The 21,958-nt window shown below is 51.0% G+C and overlaps 12 protein-coding genes across 12 annotated transcripts; 5 read left to right on the top strand and 7 right to left on the bottom strand.

The window, feature by feature from the left end:
- Positions 1 to 291: 291 nt before the first annotated feature.
- COCVIDRAFT_105771 (hypothetical protein) lies at positions 292 to 2,270 on the bottom strand (the record flags this gene model as incomplete). The annotated part of the gene is made up of 3 exons (XM_014698646.1): positions 292 to 1,553; positions 1,602 to 1,922; positions 1,973 to 2,270. 3 exons carry the CDS (start codon positions 2,268 to 2,270, stop codon positions 292 to 294), a joined length of 1,881 nt encoding a protein of 626 aa, XP_014554132.1.
- A 1,286-nt stretch (positions 2,271 to 3,556) lies between these two features.
- On the bottom strand, positions 3,557 to 4,861 carry COCVIDRAFT_105843 (hypothetical protein; the record flags this gene model as incomplete). Its single annotated transcript, XM_014698647.1, has 1 exon — positions 3,557 to 4,861. One exon carries the CDS (start codon positions 4,859 to 4,861, stop codon positions 3,557 to 3,559), a length of 1,305 nt encoding a protein of 434 aa, XP_014554133.1.
- Positions 4,862 to 5,267: 406 nt separating this feature from the next.
- On the bottom strand, positions 5,268 to 5,552 carry COCVIDRAFT_105717 (hypothetical protein; the record flags this gene model as incomplete). The annotated part of the gene is made up of 1 exon (XM_014698648.1): positions 5,268 to 5,552. The coding sequence occupies one exon, from the start codon at positions 5,550 to 5,552 to the stop codon at positions 5,268 to 5,270; it is 285 nt and encodes a 94-aa protein (XP_014554134.1).
- Positions 5,553 to 6,143: 591 nt separating this feature from the next.
- On the top strand, positions 6,144 to 8,787 carry COCVIDRAFT_28748 (hypothetical protein; the record flags this gene model as incomplete). The annotated part of the gene is made up of 6 exons (XM_014698649.1): positions 6,144 to 6,239; positions 6,303 to 6,433; positions 6,491 to 6,785; positions 6,833 to 7,823; positions 7,875 to 8,091; positions 8,190 to 8,787. The coding sequence occupies 6 exons, from the start codon at positions 6,144 to 6,146 to the stop codon at positions 8,785 to 8,787; spliced, it is 2,328 nt and encodes a 775-aa protein (XP_014554135.1).
- Positions 8,788 to 8,962: 175 nt separating this feature from the next.
- COCVIDRAFT_39915 (hypothetical protein) lies at positions 8,963 to 9,720 on the bottom strand (the record flags this gene model as incomplete). The annotated part of the gene is made up of 3 exons (XM_014698650.1): positions 8,963 to 9,145; positions 9,229 to 9,485; positions 9,582 to 9,720. The coding sequence occupies 3 exons, from the start codon at positions 9,718 to 9,720 to the stop codon at positions 8,963 to 8,965; spliced, it is 579 nt and encodes a 192-aa protein (XP_014554136.1).
- Positions 9,721 to 10,248: 528 nt separating this feature from the next.
- On the bottom strand, positions 10,249 to 12,028 carry COCVIDRAFT_105759 (hypothetical protein; the record flags this gene model as incomplete). The annotated part of the gene is made up of 3 exons (XM_014698651.1): positions 10,249 to 11,176; positions 11,227 to 11,932; positions 11,992 to 12,028. 3 exons carry the CDS (start codon positions 12,026 to 12,028, stop codon positions 10,249 to 10,251), a joined length of 1,671 nt encoding a protein of 556 aa, XP_014554137.1.
- Positions 12,029 to 12,351: 323 nt separating this feature from the next.
- On the top strand, positions 12,352 to 13,173 carry COCVIDRAFT_49225 (hypothetical protein; the record flags this gene model as incomplete). The annotated part of the gene is made up of 5 exons (XM_014698652.1): positions 12,352 to 12,441; positions 12,508 to 12,584; positions 12,647 to 12,791; positions 12,852 to 12,975; positions 13,067 to 13,173. Coding segments are annotated over 5 exons (543 nt in total), but the record flags the coding sequence as incomplete, so codon positions are not given.
- A 207-nt stretch (positions 13,174 to 13,380) lies between these two features.
- On the top strand, positions 13,381 to 13,854 carry COCVIDRAFT_105753 (hypothetical protein; the record flags this gene model as incomplete). Its single annotated transcript, XM_014698653.1, has 1 exon — positions 13,381 to 13,854. The coding sequence occupies one exon, from the start codon at positions 13,381 to 13,383 to the stop codon at positions 13,852 to 13,854; it is 474 nt and encodes a 157-aa protein (XP_014554139.1).
- A 118-nt stretch (positions 13,855 to 13,972) lies between these two features.
- On the top strand, positions 13,973 to 14,859 carry COCVIDRAFT_18084 (hypothetical protein; the record flags this gene model as incomplete). Its single annotated transcript, XM_014698621.1, has 3 exons — positions 13,973 to 14,077; positions 14,133 to 14,388; positions 14,447 to 14,859. 3 exons carry the CDS (start codon positions 13,973 to 13,975, stop codon positions 14,857 to 14,859), a joined length of 774 nt encoding a protein of 257 aa, XP_014554107.1.
- Positions 14,860 to 15,517: 658 nt separating this feature from the next.
- COCVIDRAFT_105722 (hypothetical protein) lies at positions 15,518 to 15,899 on the bottom strand (the record flags this gene model as incomplete). Its single annotated transcript, XM_014698654.1, has 3 exons — positions 15,518 to 15,673; positions 15,746 to 15,760; positions 15,837 to 15,899. 3 exons carry the CDS (start codon positions 15,897 to 15,899, stop codon positions 15,518 to 15,520), a joined length of 234 nt encoding a protein of 77 aa, XP_014554140.1.
- A 1,111-nt stretch (positions 15,900 to 17,010) lies between these two features.
- Positions 17,011 to 18,145, top strand: COCVIDRAFT_105776 (lytic polysaccharide monooxygenase; the record flags this gene model as incomplete). The annotated part of the gene is made up of 3 exons (XM_014698655.1): positions 17,011 to 17,079; positions 17,130 to 17,762; positions 17,843 to 18,145. 3 exons carry the CDS (start codon positions 17,011 to 17,013, stop codon positions 18,143 to 18,145), a joined length of 1,005 nt encoding a protein of 334 aa, XP_014554141.1.
- Positions 18,146 to 18,935: 790 nt separating this feature from the next.
- Positions 18,936 to 20,023, bottom strand: COCVIDRAFT_18086 (hypothetical protein; the record flags this gene model as incomplete). Its single annotated transcript, XM_014698622.1, has 5 exons — positions 18,936 to 19,034; positions 19,083 to 19,204; positions 19,256 to 19,365; positions 19,418 to 19,625; positions 19,675 to 20,023. 5 exons carry the CDS (start codon positions 20,021 to 20,023, stop codon positions 18,936 to 18,938), a joined length of 888 nt encoding a protein of 295 aa, XP_014554108.1.
- Between the last annotated feature and the right edge of the window lie 1,935 nt (positions 20,024 to 21,958).

The raw sequence follows: 21,958 nt of genomic DNA on the forward strand, positions 1-21,958 counted from the left end.
ATTCCAATTCACTCGTGATTTTGCTGTGTCGTCACCATCACCAAGTCCGGACGTCACACAAAGAAGAGGCGCGGAACAGCGTCTGTAATCGCATTGGCCAGTGGGCGCCATTCGGATTGAAGGAGCTCATTATCTGCGCTGTGATTGGCCAATGGCGGAGGTACCTGCACGGAACTCCGTTGAGCAACCCTATTCTTCTTCCCCCCACATCCGAACGCCCTCATTGGTCAACCACAACACCAATCCTCGCAAAGGTATTCACAAGAACTATAATGTATTAGGGCCCAGCTATCAATACACTGGCATCCCTCTTCGGTACAGTATCTCCCCACCAGTCACTCCGCTCTGTCCGACCTTGCTCTCCTTCAATATCCCCGCATCGTAAAGCTCCGAGATGAGCGAGAACAGCATGCCATCGCATCCCTTTGCCGCCAGCAGATTGGCCGTGACAGGCAGGTACTCTACATGGCCGGTAATCAATGAATCATACGGCGTCTCGCCCAGCGGCACAACATAGTCGGGCACTTCCGACATGACTGAAATCCGGCCGTTGCTGAAACCCAGCGGGACGCGAGGCTCGCCCCGATACGCGTTGCGGTAGGTCCTGCTGCCAGTCGAGCCAACGTACATGACGAGCGACTTGGAACATGTCGCCACCGAAGGAGTAAGCACAGTCTCGTTGGCCCAATTCTGGAACAAGGTCTTGTCGGCAATGGCCTCGGCCACAGTCATGTTCTGCTCCTCACCCCACCCCCAGCGAGCGAGCGGTGTAGGGTTGACGAACGGAAGCCGCCCATCGTGTTTGGCTGCGTAGTCGGCATAGAACGGTTCGCGGACCAGCTCAATTTGTTGCTTGGTGATGAGAATTGCGTACGTGAGGTTCATGAACGTTCCCAACGGTGCAACATCTGGGTTGGCATCATCGAATTCTGCTGTCAGATTGTATGCTGTTGCATTCGCATTCAAAAACTTGGTAACGTTGCCCAAGAAGTCGATAAGCAGCTGATCAGCCTCGTCTTCTACCTCCGTAGGCCATCCAATCGTCTGAATGCTCTTGGGGTAGCTATCGGTTATGGTGATGTTGGGACCATACATGACTTTGGCAGCTTCCATCCAGATATGAGGATTGCGGGCGAGCAAACCGGGTGTGTCAAGTACAGGACTGAGCGGCATTGTATGATCCAAAGAGACCAGGCCGTGTGACGGTCGGTTGCCATACAAACCTTGAACTTGGGCTGGGCCACGCACACTTCCACCAGTATCTGAGCCCAGACTGATATCTAACCATGAGTACGATGCGGTACCAGCACCACCGCCAGCGGAGCTCGAAGATGTGTCTTGATAGCCATCTCCACGAGGATTGAACGACGCATGGTAGTCTACCCAGTCAGCAGTCGCAGTCTCTCCATTGGCGAATTGAGAGGTGATCATCTTGCCGACAATAACGGCTCCGGCATCAATCAAGTTCTGCACAGGTGGTGCAGTGGCGTCGGCTGGGGGATATAGCCAGTACCACGCTCGATTGCCGTTTGAAGTGCGAAGACCTCTGATATCTGGTCAAGTCAGCAATATGCAACAACTACCTGGTCGTCTCAATTTACCATAAATGTCTTTTATACCGATTCGTACACCCGCCAATGGCTTTTCAGCAGTCTTGGTAAAGTACAGACGAGAAGGCACAGCAATTGCCTGACGTTGACCAACTGTGCCAGCGGGCAGCACCGAGTATGAACCGTCTCTATTACCAATTGCCGACTCTGTAAATGCACCCTGCACGTCCGAAAACAGCCTCCATGCTTCGAAGACCTGACCGGCGGCATTGAGGAAGTAGGGTCCGACAGGCAATTGAGACGTGGCGTTGCCAGATAGTATGAGGATAGATGAGTTTGTGATTCTCACAGTGCTAACCTGCGCATAGATTGCTGAATGATGTGTTAATTGCAAAGCTGCAAATGCTCTATGAAGTAAGTACCTTGCATGAAGCCTTCCTGCCACACATCGTCGTCGGCATAACCAGCCGTTAGCGATGCGATATCCGCTACCGAGCCATTGCCCTTGACCACCGTAAATGGCACAAACGGTGCAACTTCGAAAAGTGCCTGGATTTCCTCGCATCCAGATATTTTGGCCACCGGCTTTGGGGGTAGGAAATAGTCAATGTCCGATAGGGATACCGTGAAGCCCGTAGAAGACAAAGCAGCCTCGACATTCGCTGCCTCGACATTCGCTGCAACCAATGAGACGGCGGCCAGGGCTCTCACTATACCCATCATTCCCATGATATACAAGATAGGGACGGTAATACACACGCCTTGGTATCTACGTTGGCACCCTCCATATTATATACGGCCACACTTACTCGTGCATGCTAGCAGCATACCCAACGCCAATCTTCTTCATTCCAAGTTAACTATCTGCATTCCCCATTGTACCGCGGCTTGGAACCGCCCAACCTTGCTTTCCTATCATACCCACCCATCCTGTTTTCTTATCGTATCCCGCACGTGGAGCACGGCGGGGCGGACAAGAGATAAGGCAAGGGCAGCCTATGACAAGCAAATATTAGAGAGCATTTCGGGATCTCGCACACGTAGTTGTGCATAATTGTGTAATAGTTCTTGGGAATTGAGAGCGCGGAGATAGTGATGGGTAGGTTTGGACCGACGGAAGTGTTCCGGGTTCCTGGGTTTCCGGATCAGGCAGCAGGGTGTGTCAGAACCGGTCGCTAACAAACTAGTGTGGGGTTCCACCTACGTACTTACAACTACGTGTATACTACATTCATCGGCCCGAGTGTGTAATGGGGTTGACACTCCTATCCAAGAAATGTACTACGCTGTTTCGATTTCTTGTAGTCTTTTCTAGGCTATTACGTATACGAAAGGTAGCGGCAGCAAAGAATTAAGGCCAGGTTTGTAAGTGTTATTCGTCTCAAAGGCTTCACCTAGCTAAGTGCGAATTCAGTCAGGTCTTAGAAGCAATCGCATTGATGACCAAGGGTGGCAGGCTCGACAATAGGGCCATCGCTGTATTGCCTAGCGTTCCGGCCCGCAATGCAATACGAAGAAGGTATGCGCAAATCGACCAAAAAAAGATTTGCGAAAACATACGACAGCGGGGATTCGCTAGTGGTCACCCACCTAACTACTAATCCGCCGGTAAACTGCTTATATATGCCAGATCGGACGGGATGGCTAGCTCTCAGTTTCCAATGGTCGTATGTACCATTCCAGACAAATCAAATGTAATAAATCCGTGTGTCGCAAGTTCTTGAGAACCTGCTGGACTAAAATCTTCAAGATGGCTCACGTGAAATTCTCAAAGTCATGAGCTTGGCGCTACCGTACGGATGGAATGTAGCTACTTTTGTATCCGCTGGAGGACACTTCAACAAAAAAAAAGAAATCAATATAATTGTTGATAAAATCTTACTTTAAGTAGGCATCTAATTATTCAAGAGTACGGGCGCGCATTTCATTCATTACAACTATATACGAGAGAGATTATACATAAAGAGTGCAGTACCATGCATCCATCGCATTGCGAACTCGACCTATCATACTTCGTCCAACCCATCTTTCCACATTCCCACCGCCTCGTGCTCTTGTCTCAACTTGTCTGCATTATACCTTTCAAAGGCAAAGCTCCACGTCTTTCCCTTGATGATTGGCCCATGAGAACTCATCTTGCTGCTCGTTTTACCAACATGTTGGAAAAGGCTGGGCGTGATAGCATACCGCAGCTCACCTCTCGCATCGGCATAGCGCTCCGTCAAAACATCCATGTAGCCAGTCTTCACTTCCGCAAAGTATGAGACTAGGTCAAGAGCCTTCTGCCTGGGGAAGACAAAAGCTTGACTGCAGCAGCCGAACCGCTGCATTTCATGAACGCCGGTTGGAAGAGGTAGAACAGTCATGCGCCCCAGTGCGAAGAAGAGCAGGATGAATACCGCCATGAGGGCGTATAATGTGACCACTAGGCGACGCAAGCTGTATCCACTGCGCCCCTCTGATGGCCGCAGGTGTGTTTTGAGTAGCAGCGGAGGCTTTGGTAAAAACTTTGTAACGCGCAAGAAAGAAACAACTGCTGCCGGCATGCTAGAGAAGCAGAGCGAATAGAAGAGATATGTCTTCCATTCTTCCGAGTTCCAGCCTAGAAAAGCTTCCGTGTAGAATAGGCGGAGATACAAGAATTTCTTCCCGAATCGTTGTGTTGACTGGTCCTCAGCATCTAAAAGTGCATTCATGGTGCGGTGATACCATCCGTCCATGGCGAGAACGTCGTCTTCGAGAACGGCAATATACGGCGTGTTAAGCTCTGCACATTTGGATACCAGATATGAGTAATCGTACAGTCCCTTCTCTTTGAACGTGCCTCCTTGGGCCTCCATTTTGCGAACGTGGGCCAGTTCTTTTGCATTGAGCCCTTCGTATGTGAGTACACGATCGGTCAGCCTCGGTAGCCATGTCTCTCCGTAAGCTGGGTGGGCTTTGGGATCTGAATGTGGTATAAACACCATGAGGTATATTTCGCTCCTTTCATCCACCGTCAGGCCTTCCAACAGAGACCCAATGGCACCAGGTAGGTATTGTGGGCCATGGCGCGCGACTGAGGGTATGCCAATACATAGTTTCTTGTTGGAGTCCTTGCCCCCCAACAAACCGGCGCTGGATGTAGAGTTGTAACTCGACACGTACGCCATGGCCTGTCGGTACCTCAGAGCAGAGTATCGCGGGATGTAGGCATTGGACGCGTTGAAGAAGATGGATGTAGGATCGTACGTAGACAGTGAACAGATTGTGTAGACGAGAATCAAAGCCAGGGCGATGGCGGTAGCAGTGGCCGGATAGAAAGAAGTCATACTGAACGAGGGGATGGGTAGAGTGACTGAGGCATTGGGTGCAAGTGAGAGATGAGAGGTCAGCAAACCTTGACAGCAAACGAACAAGCCATTGGTACCACCTTCCCGGCGAAAGGTCATCCGCCACAAGGTTGGCTCATTTCACTTTCTGTCAACACAAGCCAGACTGGACAGGCTGCCGATAGCTGACGCCAGCGTCATGCGAAAAAGTAGAATGCGACACCGAGTACAACTACCTGAGGGATCCATAGTTAGTAATCCGCGAAACCCAATGGCATTGTGTATGTAGATGGCAGTGGATATGGGATCGACAACAGATACATTCCCAACACGAGGTAGCCTTTGCGGGGGTGCTTGGTCAGCTTCAATTGACATCACCGTGTGCGTACGCGTGAAGAGCTTCGTGTCATAACAAGCGCGCCATGACAGACAACAAAGGCTGCTGGAAAGTATACTTGTAGCACGGGGAAGCGTGAGTCGCAGCGAGGAATAGAATGCGACAACGGAAGAGAATGCTGGATTCGGGAACGCAAGGTGAACGGCAGCAATGCATGTTGACAGGGTAGAGCCAGGGTGGAGTGAAGTGATTCAAAAATAGCTGCATCCGACATGGGGGCAGAGCGACGCACGTGACATTGAGTTTGCGCGCTGCAAAAACAATGAGCGTGAACACGCGCCCCGGCGAGCACATAAACAAGAGAAAAGACGATTGAAATGTGACCTCTGCTGATTCCCAACCTCTCAGTATACTCGGAACGAGTTTTCCAGATCGGGCGCCCAGCCATGGGCCTATATCTCTTCTGCGCACAGCGCGAAAACAGGCTCATTCATTGGAGAACTAGGAGCCTGCCGTTACGTAGTATTGTGAAGCTGGCGGTGATGAAGAGAAAGAAGAAGCGAGAGCTGCCCGAGAAAATCAGAGGTTTTGAACGCCGTCATCGCGCGCTAGGCCCAAACAGGCGCGCTAGGGCAAGAACATCTGGCCGCATCGCCAACTCGAGTACCCACGCATATGTAGCTTGACCAAGGGAGCTCTGGAATTGAGACGTTGCCATATCCTGTGTTTGGTCAAGAGGCAGCAACATATTCCTCTCCTCTGCCCTCATCCCATCTCCCCTACACCGCTCTACTCTCGCCCGGCGCACGTCTCTCGTAGCCCCACCAAGTCCGTCACCTATCGTGGGCGCCCTCGGTTCTGCCCTCCAGCACCAACCTTGCCCTACTACAACACTCCCTCCTACCAATCGTCTCAACATACCGAGACGCCTCGCAACCATCCACCATGGCCGACTTTGAGGCGCTCAAGGACCAGTGGAGCGAGATCGAGGACAGAGATGGTCTCCGCCTCAGTTGGAACACGTTTCCAAGCTCGCGCATGGTATGCTGACCGCTGCCTTCGCCCGTCGCAATCATGCCAAGGGAATGCTGACCATTCATACAGGAAGCATCTCGCCTTGTCGTCCCCATTGGCGCCCTATACACCCCTCTGAAGGAGAAGACCGAAACCCCGCTGCTCCAATATCAGCCCGTTGTCTGCAGAGCACCATGCAAGGCCGTCCTCAACCCCTTCTGGTATGATGAGACCCAATGCTACACATGCAAAATGTACCGTGGCTGATATTCCGACAGCCAGATTGACATGCGCGCCCGTGTCTGGATATGTCCCTTCTGTCTCAACCGCAACTCTCTCCCACCCCACTACAAGGACATTTCCGAGCAGCAAATACCCCCAGAGCTGCACGCAGCCAGCACCACCATCGAGTACCGTCTCCCTCAGCCCGTAGACACTCCTCCCATCTTCCTCTTCGTCGTCGATACATGCCAGGAGGAGGACAGCCTAAAGGCTCTCAAGGACTCAATCATCATGAGCTTGAGTCTGCTCCCCGCATACGCTCTCGTTGGTCTCATCACATATGGCACCATGGTGAGTGGAACAACTCTGGTATTATTATAACTGGCTAATAATTTCAGGCTCAAGTTCATGAGCTGGGTTACACCGAGTGCGCCAAGTCCTATGTCTTCCGCGGTAGCAAAGACTACTCCTCCAAGCAGGTCCACGAGATGCTTGGCCTCAGCCAGATGGCTGCGCGACCAGGCATTCCACAGCAGCCTGGCCGGCCTCCCATGGCACCCCCAGCAGGAGCCGGCGCGCGCTTCATCCTTCCTGTATCGCAGTGCGAATTCCAATTGACAAACGCCCTCGAGGCCCTTCAGCGAGATCCCTGGCCCGTCGCAAACGACAAGCGCCCTTTAAGGTGTACCGGCGTCGCGCTCAGTGTGGCGGCCGGACTTTTGGAGACACAATTCGTGAACAAGGGTTCCCGTATCATGCTGTTCAGCGGTGGCCCAGCGACCGAGGGTCCTGGTATGGTTGTTGGACCCGAGCTCCGTGAGCCCATTCGATCGCACCACGATATCGACCGCGACAACATCAAGTACTACAAAAAGGCTCTCAAATTCTACGAGAACCTTGCCAAGCGTGTTTCACACAACGGCCATATCGTCGATATCTTTGCCGGATGTCTTGACCAGGTTGGTCTGCTCGAAATGCGCGGTCTTGCCAACTCGACAGGTGGACATATGATCTTGACGGACAGCTTCACTTCGTCCATGTACAAGCAGTCATTTGCGCGTGTCTTTAACAAAGACGCCGATGACAATCTCCTCATGGCTTTCAACGCCAACCTTGAGGTCCTTACCACAAAGGAGTTGAAACTTAGTGGTCTGATTGGTCATGCAGTTTCGCTCAACAAGAAGTCCGTAGCTGTTGGCGAGACTGAAATCGGTATTGGAAGCACGTGCGCATGGAAGATGTGCGGTATCGATCCCGAGTCTTCGTACGGTATCTACTTTGAAATTGCCAGTCAGGGAGGACCGAGCCAGATGCAATCAGGCCAGCAACAGGCTCTTATCCAGTTCCTCACACACTACCAGCACTCGTCTGGCCAGTACCACCTGAGAGGTATGCTAAAGTATTGTTGCGATGCCAACTACAAGCGCTAACATCCCATAGTCACCACCGTAGCCCGACCGTTGAGTGGTCCTTCTGGCGACCCCGCCATTGCCCAATCCTTTGACCAAGAAGCCGCTGCAGTACTCATGTCGAGGATAGCAGTATTCAAGGCTGAGGTCGACGACGGCCCAGACGTCTTGAGATGGGTTGACCGCATGTTGATCCGACTATGCGCTCGCTTTGCCGAGTACAGGAAGGACGATCCTTCGTCATTTAGGTATGTATACAACTTTTAGCCCCGAGATATTAGCACTGCGTCGAGCGCAAACATTGGCAGGCTGAAATTCGTCAAGTCCACTGCTAACTTCATACCAGACTCGAAAAGAACTTCACGCTATACCCGCAGTTCATGTTCCATCTCCGTCGTTCGCAATTCTTGCAAGTCTTCAACAACTCTCCTGATGAAACTGCCTTTTACCGTCACGTCTTGAACCGCGAGGATGTCAGCAACTCACTCATCATGATTCAACCAACTTTGGACAGCTACGGCTTTGACCATGAAGGCGGCCAGCCCGTACTCCTCGACTCCAGCTCGATCCAAAACGAGACCATTCTGTTGCTCGACACCTTCTTCCACATTCTTATTTTCCACGGCGAGACTATGGCGGAATGGAGGAAGGCTGGTTACCACGAGCAAGAGGGCTACGAGAACTTCCGAGCACTCTTGGAAGCGCCCAAGGAGGACGCCAAGGAGCTCATTCAAGATCGTTTCCCACTTCCCCGTTTCATTGTGTGCGATGCTGGTGGTTCGCAAGCCCGTTTCCTGCTCAGCAAGCTCAACCCTTCGACAACACACACTACTGGAACCTACGGTGGCGTCGCGCAGACCGCACAGACCATCTTCACCGACGACGTCAGTTTGCAAACATTCATGGACCATCTGATGAAGCTCGCCGTATCAGGTACTGGTTAAGACAGGGATGGTTCTCGGAGGGGTCACTGAGCTGGATGCTAGTCGAGTCAGATGAGCAGTTTTGTATTGTGTTGTTAGCGAGAAATGAAACCATTAACTTCTTCCATTGTCGATGTTTACTCTGCATCGTACTGCTCGATTTCAATGGTGTATCAATCCAAATTTGGTACATACTTTACAGCTTACTCAAATCCCAATCCTTCACCTCACTCCCCTCAACATGCACCTCTTGTAGCATCTTGTCCGTCCCCGGAATCTTAAACGGCTCGCACGGCACCGTAACAGCAATGAAGCGCGTAGGCTCCGTATCCGACCCATTAATCCACTTATGCATTGTTCCCCTCTGAACAACGTGATCCTAAAATATACACAAAACTCATCAGCTTCAATCCTATAGCTACCAGCAAAAAAAAAGGGGGGGGGGAGATGAAAAAAACTCACACCAGGTCCCAATTCAATCACCTCTCCACCCCCCGTCTGCATATTTAACCGTCCATGCGTACACACTACGTAATCTACAGAAACCGTCTGATGCATCTGGCTCGCTTGTCCGGGACCCAACTCGCAGACTATCAAGTGCGAGCCTGAGCCTGGGGACACGATGTCGCGGGTTGTGTAGCTTTGGGGGCCGGTGGGGGCGAGGTACGCTTTTACATCTACTTCGCCCTCTATGGAGACTGGGGTAGATGAAGTTGCGTCTTTACAAGGTTAGGATTTTGAAGATTTATTGGGGATGTTGGGTGGGTGTTTGTGTGTTTTTGGATGGAGGAGGAAAGAAAGGGGGGGGCTCGTACAGGAGCGAGATGCGCCGCCTAGACCGGGATATCCGTAATATTGCAGTGCTGGAGCGGAATGGATGACGCTTTTTCCTTGGGCATCGTGTGTGATTATGTGTCTGGTTGCGGGAGGTAGGGTGGTGACGGAGTTGTGCATTTGGGATGCTGAGAGGCGGGGGTCTGCGTTCGCCATTTGAGGGGAAGTCTGAGAATTGGATTCGAGCGGGGGGAAAGATGGGAGATTGGGGGGGAACGGGAGGGGAAGGAGGGGATGTTCTGTGAGGAATTGTCGACTTGGTTAAATATGTCGCGTTTCAATTGCTGGGGGCTAACGGTATGGGGGGCTGTGAGGGCGGGACGATCGCGCTATGCAATCCTTCGGGGCGTAGCATGACTACAGGGTGGTGCTGACATGAGAGTAGGGTTATAGATGAGTTGGTAGTGATGGAAACATTTTTGATTGGTATGTCCTATCTTATCCTACCCATACCGACCCCTCGCTTTTCATAACATTCGCTCCATGTGTCGAAGAATAGAAGAAAATCGTCAAACGCTAAGACACAAAACAGTCACCAAGAGTAGATCATTTCCATGCCAGGCGAAGTCACCTGAACGTTTATATGGGATGAACGACCAAGAAAACTCAAGACCAAGACTAATGTATCATATTCATGGGTATGAACACTCAAGCCTTTGCCTTCTTGCTAGCTTTCTTGGGCTTTGCAGCAACCTTCTTCTCCTCGACTTCCTCGACAATAGTCTCGGGCTTGCTCTCCTTTTCCTTCTTCGCCCTCTTGTTCTTGGCTGGTGCTTCGGCAACAGCCTCCTCGACGGCAGTGCTAGTCTCAAGTGCAACGTCGGACTTTCGCTTCTTGTCCTTTTTGGTCTTCTTGTCGGCGGCAGGTTCGACTACTGCAGGCTCTTCAGCCACGTCATTGGGCTTCTCTGGAACAGCTGCCTTTGTGGCCTTCTTGCCCTTCTTCGCTTGTGCTGGAGAGGCTACCTTGGTAGGCTCAACGGCCTCGGTTGCTGGTGTCTCAGCCTCAGCCTTTGCTCCCTTCTTGCCCTTCTTGACCTTTGGCTCGGCAACAGTAACCTCCTCAGCAGGCGTGTCGGTAATAAGCTTCTTGGACTCCGAAGGCTTGAGCTTCTTTATGGTAGTGTGCGCGGGGACGCTGTCGACAGTCTTGAGTGTCGGTGCCTCAAACTCGTAGTCAAAAATCTCCTTTAGCTCCTTGGCCTTGGTACCTCTCCGCTTGTTCTCATTCACAACACGCTTCTCCCACTGCGAGCGCTCAGCCCCACGCTCCATCTCAAGACCAGCCTTCTTGTTGCGGGGATCGACCTTGAACCGCTGTTTGGCACCCTTGAAAAGATCAGGGTGTACTTGGTCGGTGGGAATAAGGTGAACCTTGAGGACGTGGCCGAAGAGGAGGTAGTTGTTCATGGTCCGTGCGACAATGTCAGCTACTTCTTGTGATTGGAATTCAACGAAAGCATAGTGTTTGGAGGCGCCCGTCTTCTTGTTACGCGACAAACGTAACTGGTTGACCTTTCCAAACTGAGAAAAGTACTTCTTCATTTGGGGTTCATAAAAACCGCGTGGCACACGACTAGTTCGAAAGTTAGCAGGATACCAAGGAGTGAGGTAAAGTGTTCGTACCCGACATAAATGACACCAGGCTGGTTGGACTTGGGGGCGTCCTCGGCCTGCTTGATGGCTTTCCTCTGCTTTGCGCTGAGCTTTGGAATCTTTTCGTCCTCGTTGAAGTCGACATCCTCGTCGGCATCGTCTGAGTCGTCGTCGCTGAAGCCAGCAAGCAGGGCTGCTGTCTGGTCGTCTTCTGCAACGTCTTCATCATCTGAGGCGGCGGCGGGCTCTGTGGCGTCCACCTCTGGCTCGGGCTCGGGCTCAGGCTCGGGCGCCTCCTGCTTCTTGCCACCCTTTGTCTTCTTAGGCTTGGTGACTACAGTGGTCTCTTCTACGACAGCTGGGACATCAGCGGCCACCTTTGTCTTCTTCGTCTTCTTTGTTGTCTCCTTGGGAGTCTCTGTGACAGTAGTCTCCTCTACAACAGCAGTCTTTGCCTTCTTTGCCTGCTTCTTGGGCTTCTCCTGGACCTCTGCGACCTCTGCGACTTCTGCAGCAGGCTCAGGTACCTTTGCGGGAGCGGCGGCCTTGCTCTGCTTGCCCTTCTTGGGCTTGACGGGCTCAGCAGCAACAACAGGCGCAACTTCCTTCTCTTCGTCAACGTCCATGAAGTCGGAGGCTTGCTTGCGCGCAGACTTGCGCGTTGGCTTGGGCTCGCTGGCGGCTACATCGTCGGCTTTCTTGGCCTTCTTTGCCTTGGGCGTTGTCTCAGGTGCGCCTATGCGATATTAGCTGACAAAATTACAAAATTATGTTGCCCATGTCGCCATTTCTTACTCTTGCGCTTCTTTCCCTTTGTATCGTCGGGGGCCATTGTGGTCAGCTGCAATTGTGTGGAACAATATGTGGTCGCGACGGTGGTTACGCGCAAAAGTTCGGAGGAGAGCTCGGACGCGGTAACTTTTTTTGAGGGCAGTTGCGCTAAGTTAGACCCTCGCCAAGCCAGTCGACCAGCTCACCACATGCCCATCCGCTCGCGCATCCCTTGACCATTCTCGTACAAGTGCTCACTCGCATAGACTTTGAACTGTTGATCCTACCGCTGCTCATTGCGCGTCTCTAAAGTTAACTTGCATCGCCTCTATATACAAAACACCCCGACTGGATTCACAAATCACGCCCTGGCTCTTCATCAGCATGGCGCCAGTCGTTGATATGAGTGATAAGCATGCTTGGGACGACTCTCTCCTCATCAGTTCCTGGGATGACGCGCTCAACGAGTACAAGGTAAGAATTCACCTCTGCTGCCAAGCTGTGCAGGAAAAAAAAAGGTTGATTAACCTGCGGATGCAGAAGTATCACAGCATCCACCAGTCTGGCAAGCGACTAGAAGACGTGCTCACGGAAGAGGAGCTCAAAGAACTGCGAGAGTAGGTGCTTGCTGGGCGCTTGCCTGGAGCCTGTCAAGATGAAATTAGATTAACGCCAGCAGGGGCTATGGCGACCTGATAGAGGAAACAGAGCCAACGTCAGGAGCAACAGAAACCAATGGCATTGCGCCTAACGACGATGCAGACATGTCGAATACAGAGATAAGCTGCGTTGCCCAGTCGGAAAAAACTTGCCTTGTGCAACAGGTACGTGTACATGTCGCAAGTGAAACACTCGAGTTCTGAGCCCTGGCTAACGCGAACCAGGAACCAGGACAATCCGAACAGCAAAACACCCACGATACCCAATCGCCAAGGGCTGAGGCTGCATCGGCCCCAGGTGCTGCCGAGACTCTTGCAGAGGCCGTGCCCCAAGCGATGCTCGGAACAGGTATGTATTACTGATTTTGACAGCCGTTGTTTCCGGGGAACGTGGACAGTCGGAAGCGGGCAGCGGGCCGTATGCTGATGATGTTCTGCAGTTAAAGACGAAAACCTAAAAAACATCATGATGTCGTGGTACTATGCTGGTTACTACACCGGTTTGCATGCGGGCCAGCACCAGCAGGCGGCTCACGACTCTTCCGCTCAAGAATAACAGCGGCGCATATGAATTGCGTGGCTGTCCGCCATGATGCACGACTATTGCCTTGAGCCTGGATAATTGCCAGCATGTGCAGCCAATGCGCGTAAGGATGTTCATTGCCATGACCCTGGGCGCGACTTACCACCAACAGTTTGTGCCTCAAAGAGGACGGGAAAGTAGGCCGCGAGCTATTAGTTGGCACCGCCTCTTATGCGGCTTGATCTTTTCCAGCCCCATTGTCCAGGCATTATGAGTAGTTGTGTCGCTAGTGCTATAGGCCTCGTGGCTCTTAGATTACCCAAAGCGTGCTGTGCAGCGAGAGGCGAGACAGATCTGCGACACCACCGCGACGCACTTCAACCCTCTTCCAACGGTTCGAGCATCACCCCAACCCCGCACCCACGCGCAACCGCGGGCGGATCGCCAAAATCTCGCCATTTTTCCACCCAAGTTTCCTTACTCGTACTGGATTGCCCAGCTCAGGGGGTTGGTGTTTCGCCCGGCATGCGACCGGCGTGCAAACCCTTCAGAATCAACAATTTCATGCGTGGATTTAAGGAATACACTTCCCCAGGCAGACAGCTTTTCTCCTTACATCAAGACATCTGCCTCATAATACTGGTGCTCCACTTTCTCTTTCTCTTTTCCTCATCTGCTTCTTACTGTCCGAGCCGGCCCTCGTAGTGCCCTTTCAATCCTTCACCCTTTTTCATCGTACATTCTAGTGCTTGCAGTGCAGGCTTACGTTCACTTTTCACGACAAAACATTTTTTAACACACGATACTCAATCTACTAGTCATAATGAAGTACTTCACAGCACTACCTTTGGCCGCCGCCTTGGCCACTGCTGAGATGATGGTTATGGAGGTTGCTCCTGCTCCCGCCGCTGGCCAGAAAATCCACACTGTAAGCACAGTCCGCACTAATAAAAGCTCGAGCCTCTTATGCTAATACATGGTAGGTTATTGTTGGTGGAATGAAGCCTGTTGAGGCGGGCATGGCCCCCAAGCTAGAATACACTCCCGATACCATCAAGGCCAACGTCGGCGACATGGTCGTCTTCGAGTTCATGCAGAAGAACCACACCGTCACCCAGTCGACTTTCGCCGAGCCCTGCAAGAAGATGGAGGGAGGAATGGACTCTGGCTTCATGCCCAACCCAGAGGGTATGCCCGGCGTCACCTGGAACATGACCGTCGAGACCACCGAGCCGCTCTGTAAGCCTACCCAACAACTTTTTTGCGCCAATGCGAATAGCCAACTAACACTAAAAAGGGTTCTACTGCAAGCAAAAGAACGGAATCCACTGCGGCAAGGGCATGGTCTTCTCCATCAACCCCGCCGAGACTGGCGACAAGACGATGGCCGACTTCAAGACGCTGGCCATCAAGACCAACGGCACCGACCTCGTAGAGGGCGGTCTTCAGATCGTCGACCCTGGCGCGGCTGCAGCCCCCTCCACCGTCGGCGTCATTGCTGGAGGCGGCGAAGCTGCTCCTACAGGCGCAGCACCTCCACCACCCGCTCCTCCTGCGGCTTCTCCTCCTCCTCCTGCCCAGGTCATTGCTGGATCCGGTATGGACGGTCAGGGTATTGCTTGCTCGTGCCAGTGCCTGTGCGGCGCGGGATCCTTCCCCCCTACTGCGGCTATCAACAGCTTTGGCGGCTATGCCGGCATGATTGCTTAAATGGTCGAAACGAAATTGCAGTAAGGTGTAATGGGCGGTTGGGGTTGCGTGTTGTAGTCAGGAGAAAGATAGAGGGGGAAAGGAGGCGAGATTCTTATGATGAAGTCGGCGAGGGAGGAGGTTTTCCACTTGGGCGCCTTCTTCCTTTTTTTTCGCTGGCCTCTTTATACCATTTTATCATTTGCTGGGGCGTTTGCATGATACCGTATTCCCCACATGCTGCGATGTATTGCCGCGCTGTGGTGCCTGCTGGGTACTTTTGGCAGGGATTTTGTTCGCGTTTGTTAAAACCTTTTTAAAGTATTAGAGCTGGATCCAAGTGGTCGCCACTATGTTTGCTCCCTTGACTTTGACTTTACTATCGTGATGTTTGCAAGTGAGGAACTTACAAATGTTAGGCAGAAGGTTGGTTGGGCTTCACAGTTGGATCAGCAAAATAGGTAACATCACAACATTGCAAAATCAAAAATCAGTGTATTTGGTATCCAAGCAATTCACCAACACCCGTAACTCATAACCCGCCAATGCCTTTTCCGTAAAACTCCGCTACTCAATAACTGGGGCTGTCTAAGTTGCTGCTGTAATCGGTGCCACAGCGCGCTTGCAGCTGCTCATTTCTTGGCAGTTTCAGCCTTCTTTGCCTCAGCTATAGTGGATGTCAGCACAGATATTCTACAACGCCACGTCTGCATCCACACATTGCGACCACGCAGCAGATACGTGGCAGGCAGAGGGACGACTTACCAGCAGCCTGCTTAGCGCGCATGATAGCCGCAACGTTCTCCTTGGTGCGGGCAAACTCGGTACCGGATTGCTAAGAGGCTGTCCGTTAGCCGCCTGCTCTCTATTTGGCGGTGTATCCAGCATATCTTCACAATAAACATACCGTATTCTTGGATTTCTGTCAAAATGTCAGCATCATTGCGAATACCATACTAGCCGTACTCCCAGCAGTATCGGACAAAGGAAAACCCTACCTTTCCGGCCTGCTCCTTGAGGTTCTTCTCCCTAGCCTTGTCACGCTGGTTGCCACGCGCCATTTTACCTCGCTACGATTGGACAGAAAAGCCAAGCAAATAAGAAACAGAAAAGGTTGCGGCAGAAGATTAAAAAAACGAATGGCCTTTTACACCTCGAGGCGTTGCTTGCAAGGTGTGTGATGTATGTGCGCGGTTATACAGGAGCCTTGGGGGGTGAGGGAAATGGGAGGTCAAGTGCAGTCAGCAGCGCCGGACCTGATAAAATAGCGCCGGTGGTTGCGGCATGAGCCAATCACCGGCGGGGGAAGTCGCGGGGGCTAGAGATCGCGCGTGTGCAAACACCGATCTGGGGCTCTGCGGCACGTGGATCGAACTTCACCATCGTCGTCGTCTTGTGAATTTATATGGTTTTTTACTGTCGCATTGGCTGCTGGAGTTACTAGACAAGGCCGATTGCCTTTCCGATTGCCATGTCTTCCTACCGACGGCTGGTGAGGGCAGGCGTTTTACTTACAACACTGAGACTCGAACAGGCACCCTGATAAGTACATTTGATGCTAGATTGATGGGCGTGAGGGACATACAGTATCTCTAAGAACTTGGACTACTCATTTGACAACAACCACCTGCCTACAATACTGTTTTCTATGTCTGTACAACTCCGACAACTCGTCCATGTTTTCGTGAAAGGCTATGGCGTGCAACTTCACATGTCTTCACTGAACCCCTCTACCTCATCCATTGATATAACCAGGGAACCGGCGAGCCCTGAAATAGGTCTCAAAAAAACCGCAAGACTGCACCCCACTATACGGGGTACTACCATGGCAATACAGTGTCCGCAGGGCGGTTCCGACTCTCCATATGCATGTCACCAAAACGAATACCTATATTCAGTACGTATGTTGTGCAGAATCGGGCATGAATCCGATCTCCCCGCCCGATATGTCCTATCTGCATGCCTGTGTGGATGGGTTAGGAACCCGCAGTAAATTAATAATATGGGACAGAACGGGTATATTGCATCGCAATACACTAGCCTCATCATCTGCCCTTAGGTGTATACACACCCAGTGAATCACCTCGCTATAAATGGCGCCATAGAAGTCTTCAGAAACACCTCGCATTGTGCACATCCATCACTTCGAGTTTCCTTGTCTTCGCCGTCACAATGGCACCTAACTACGCCCTCATCCTCCCGCTCCTCGCAAGCCAAGCATACGCCCACACATTCATCTGGGTACACTAGAATCCCTCATCTAAACCACTCCCCTACTAACCCACTCACAGGGCGTCTTCGTCAACGGCGTCGACCAAGGCACCTTCACCGGCATCCGAATACCGGGATACAATGGGCAAAACGGCAAAGGCGGCTACAACAACTCCCCCGTCAAGGACCTCTCCTCCATCGACATGCGCTGCAACGTCCTGGGTGACATCCAAGCCCACGACACCATCAAAGTATCTCCGGGAGACAACCTAACTTTCGACTGGCACCACGAACTCCGCAACACCACCGACGAAGTAATCGCATACTCGCACCACGGCCCCTCGCTCATCTACATCTCGCCAGACCCCCCGACAAACTCGTCCTTTGTCAAACTCTGGCATGCCGGCAAAATCCAAAGTAACCCTTTCCCGCAGCCTGGTAAATGGAGTACCACGGCGGATATCAGGGCCAACTACGGACGCATGAATGTGCGTGTTCCTGCGGGCCTGAAGGCAGGACCGTATCTTATCCGCGCTGAGATGATCGGCTTGCATGAGGGCGACGTGAGTTTTGCGCAGAATCCGCGGAGAGGAGCGCAGTTTTATCCGGATTGTGTGCAGATTGAGGTTGTGGGGGGTGGTGAGGTTGAGTTGCCCGAGGGAGTCGGGTTTCCGGGGGCGTATTCGTATGAGGATCCGGGAGTTGTACACAATGTTCGTCTTACTAGCTCTTTTCCCTTTCTAGTAGCTGACTGTGTTGGTGACATCGTTGTGTATACTGATGTACGCGTTAGATTTACTGCTCGACTGAAACTAAGAAACCAACGGGGTCCGTTGCCCCCTGTCCCACTGACTACGTTATCCCAGGCCCGACGGTGTGGTCGGGTGCGTGGCCGGAGACGACGGCCGTTGCGCTGGGCCCCATCAAGGGTGTTGCGACGGCGACCCCGTGGAGCACGTGGATTGGGACTAATAGCGTGGTGACGAGCGCGACGTATGTGGACGCGAGGAGTCAGACTATTGTGGGGAGCTCAAAGTATACAGCTACGTGGAGTGAGACGTATGCTTTGCCTACTGCGACGGCACCGCGGTGGTAGAAGTTGAGGTGAATGTGTTGTGCGAGGTATTTGGTGTATGAGAATAAAGTTTTTCGGGATAGCCAGTTTCTCTCATGATTAAAGAAGACTTTCGTTTACTTTTCACTTATTCCAACACCTAGCTTGGCCATAGTAAGTAGAAATTATTTCATCCTTGGTTTGCAATAACATTGCTACAATTTCCTCATCTTCACTTAACTCAATAGTTTCTTGGACAGTGAGTCTTATCGAGAATAGATGAGAAGGTGAGCCTTCAGTTAGGACAACAATGAAGAATCATCATATTTGGTCTGAGACTGAAGATCACATGGGCGGAAGAGAAATTGAGGTAAGGAAAAAGAGTGGATACGAAGCCATAATATTAGACAGCCGTCTGCTGTGCTATCCTAGGACTCTTTAGAAGGTAAAAGTCCATATTAATTGGTAAATCACCGAAATACAATCACTTGAATATCGCCGTCACCGTTCCCTACTCACAAGTCCAGATCAGCAAGATCTTTTAGACACACCCTTTTGAAGAGTGTCTTGGTCGCCGCGTGCACTAAGGTTTCGTACAGGTGGCTTTACAGTCCAATGTGTCAAGCACACAGCTGATCAGCCCAACAGATTCCGCATTCAAAAGCATGTTGGTGGGAGCATCGTCATTTTAGCATCTTTTGCGTGTCGATTTTCGTACTCAGAGCTCCGCGCAGCAGGGTGGGCAATCATGTTCCGTACCGAGCTGACCAAAACCGCATCAATCAATCGTAACGACCTCTGGATCAACTCGTGGACGATTGTGGATGTGCCATTAAGCTGCAGAGGCCTCTTCATCGTCGGTGATCTGTTCATGCTCGATCGAGCCTCTGTTTGTTGTCTCTTTCTTGATGAGATTGCTTTGCACTTCTCGCTGTCGCTAGCTCAGTAATTTTGTTCACAGAAAACCCAGTATACATACTTGTCTCATGCGGCGAACTAGTTCTCTCAGCTCGTCTGGAGTGAGTTCTTCTTCTGGTCTGTCCTCTAGCGGAACCGTCATGGCTTCATCTCTGGGCACTATTCCCAGGGCCTTTAGGCTCGCTTGAGGCGTGTATGTCAGTACGTGTGTGTATTGAAACGGACGGTACTGACCAAGAGATCTGTATTTGAAATGAAATATTGCGAATGGCTCTTTCTCTGCGAGACTATACACTCTGAGTTTCTGTCCGGATCGGCTCTGAGAACTTTCTGGGGTGGTCAGGCTTTGTGTCTGGTTAGCTTTCCACAGAACTATTGCCAGATTACCATACATACGCTGCTTGGTGTGAGAGCGCATTTCCTTTCAGCGCTTTCTCTGGAATCTCATCAAGTGGTGTGAGTTCGACATTTCTTTCCCAGTACTCATCCGACCCTATCTCTTTGATATCCTTTACAAAGTGAAGCAAGAGTGTAATCTGTCCTTTGCTACTTAGAGCATGTTTGACATCTGTGGGATTCGGTGCTACCGCATGTGCTTCTTTCACTGTAAGATTTTGAGTAGATATCGATGAAATGGCTTTTGACATAAATACCAATGTCAATCTCTGAGAAGTGAAGCTTCTGCATCACCCATTCCCCATCAATCTTCCGATGAATAGCATGCATATTAAATACGCGACCGAAGAGCTCGTCTTGTCGGCAACACCGGGAAGTCACTGGACTACCGTCGACAATAAGACTTATCATGACTCCATGAGGTGGAGAGAAGGGCGGCTTGAAGGTGGTTATCACAGCAAATTCAGCTCCTGATTTAGCTTCGATGTATTTTGTAACGGTGTTTGATGGAGGGTTCTCGTCATCATCATCATCGTACTCCTGTATTGGCCGGTCGTTAACATGAACGGCAACTTCTAGACCAGGGTACTTGTTGCTGGTGACCATGGTGGTTTTTTTGGATGTCCTAGTGCAAGCGCAGTTGTTTCTGACCTACTATGGGAATTCCTTTCAACGTCTCCGGGCGGGGTTGTCACTTGGTAAAGTGGCTGTTACAACTACTGCTGAGCTAACAGCAAAGACACACGATGTGAGTAGATGTTTGAAAGGCTCCAGTTGTAAATAGAGCCACCGTGACTGAAATGGTAGGAAAGCATGCTAAAGCAAGTTCTCAATCCGCGCAATTATATTGCATGAAGCGTCGATCTGATTTGACGAGATTACAGACTGTGATTACTAATTGCTTATTGGCAAAGTTTGGCGAAACGTAATCGTTAGAGACAACCCCTGAGCTTTGTCGTCTAAGATGGTAAATATCAGCAGAGAACAGCCAGCCAGCATTACAAATGAAGTGTCCTTGTAAACGCACCAAGCCCGAGAGTGCGACTTGAAAGAGCACGGATGATTTTGTGGTATCAGTTAGATTTCCAGGCGGATATCCAAACGGGTATCCAGTAGTGTAATGGCACTACTTTGAGATAAGCATCTCTACAGGAAATTTGTACACAATAATGCATTGCGAATCGACAAACTCTAGTTCTCAAGATAGCGTGTGAATGTTTTCTTGGAACATCAGTATGGGGAGGGGTGAATCTACAACCATCTATATTTTCGTGTATACAACCGCCAAAGTCAGGGCTAAGCGAGAAGCAAGGTCTTCTTACACATCCTGTCCTGTACATTGGACTGCAAACCTAGGTTTTTCACAAACCTACAAGATGAACACATGAAAAGGTGAAAATCATCATCTCTAATCATTATAAATCATCTTACAATAGTATATCAACGCTAACTACGCACACACTCCCGCTCCCGAAGTAAATGCCCCGAGTGATCCACCCGAAAGTCCCGCTCCCTGCAGCCGCCTGTGCATCTAGTAGTACAATATGTACGCACTGCAGGTCATCACATACGACGGAATATGTAGAGGCCCCGGTTGAAGTAACAAATGCCAGCTTTGTCAGTTTTCTATAGAAAAAACGGCATCCCTACACCACACTCTTCGAACGCTACTCTTAAGCGCTACTACTTGACTCTTTCCTTAATCATATCTCGGTCCGCACTGAGGAGCTTTATACTTCTAGAGATATAGTTCCAATGCTTTAAAGCTCTTTCGTGCATAGTTACCTCTAGATCCAACTATGATAAGCAAGAAGGTGTCGGAACAAAAGCGACGAGATAGGCTTTCCCCCATCTTCTTCTAGCAGTAAAACACCAGTAAATTCAAATTAGTATATTCCGAGCTGGCTGCAGAATATACTTGATACACCCAAGTAGTTGAGAGGACCCCTGTATACCCCGTCGTACGTGCTAACCTGCAGTAAGTATGAATCATCCTCTCACGCACATGGCCCGCATAACGACTCATCTGCTCGCATGGATCATGATTGCTCCACGGATGTTTCCACGGATGTTTCCACCCACGGCTCATTCCCTCCCCCGGATCCTTCCATCCTTCAAAACCCGACCGCCAAGCCCACGCATTACACCGAGGTAACGCACTTCCAACGTAACGTAACCCGCATCCCACCCCTCCCCTCTAATAACCCGCACGCAATCTGCAAAAGCCCCGTGCATCGCGCTATCAACCTCGAATCGAGGGTTTCCCTTTCCACCGAGGGCGAGGGATGAGTAAGAAGAGGATACCCAGTGGTGTGGGAGCCCGCGGAACAAGAGGATGTGGCCTAGTGCATGGTTGTTGGGGGGGAATCGGGGTTGAAGAGAATATACTTACTACACATACGTAGTCCGGATATCAGAAGGGCCGTACAATAGCACTATAATCTTACGAGAGAGAGTAAAAAATTATATCTTTCGGTTTTTCTCTTGGTTTTTTTTGAGGAGGGGAAGATTAGACGAGTCTGAGCTTGGTATTGGAGAAAA

This window comes from Bipolaris victoriae (genome assembly GCF_000527765.1).
Source record: "Bipolaris victoriae FI3 unplaced genomic scaffold scaffold_74, whole genome shotgun sequence".
NCBI classification, from domain to species: Eukaryota; Fungi; Ascomycota; class Dothideomycetes; order Pleosporales; family Pleosporaceae; genus Bipolaris; species Bipolaris victoriae.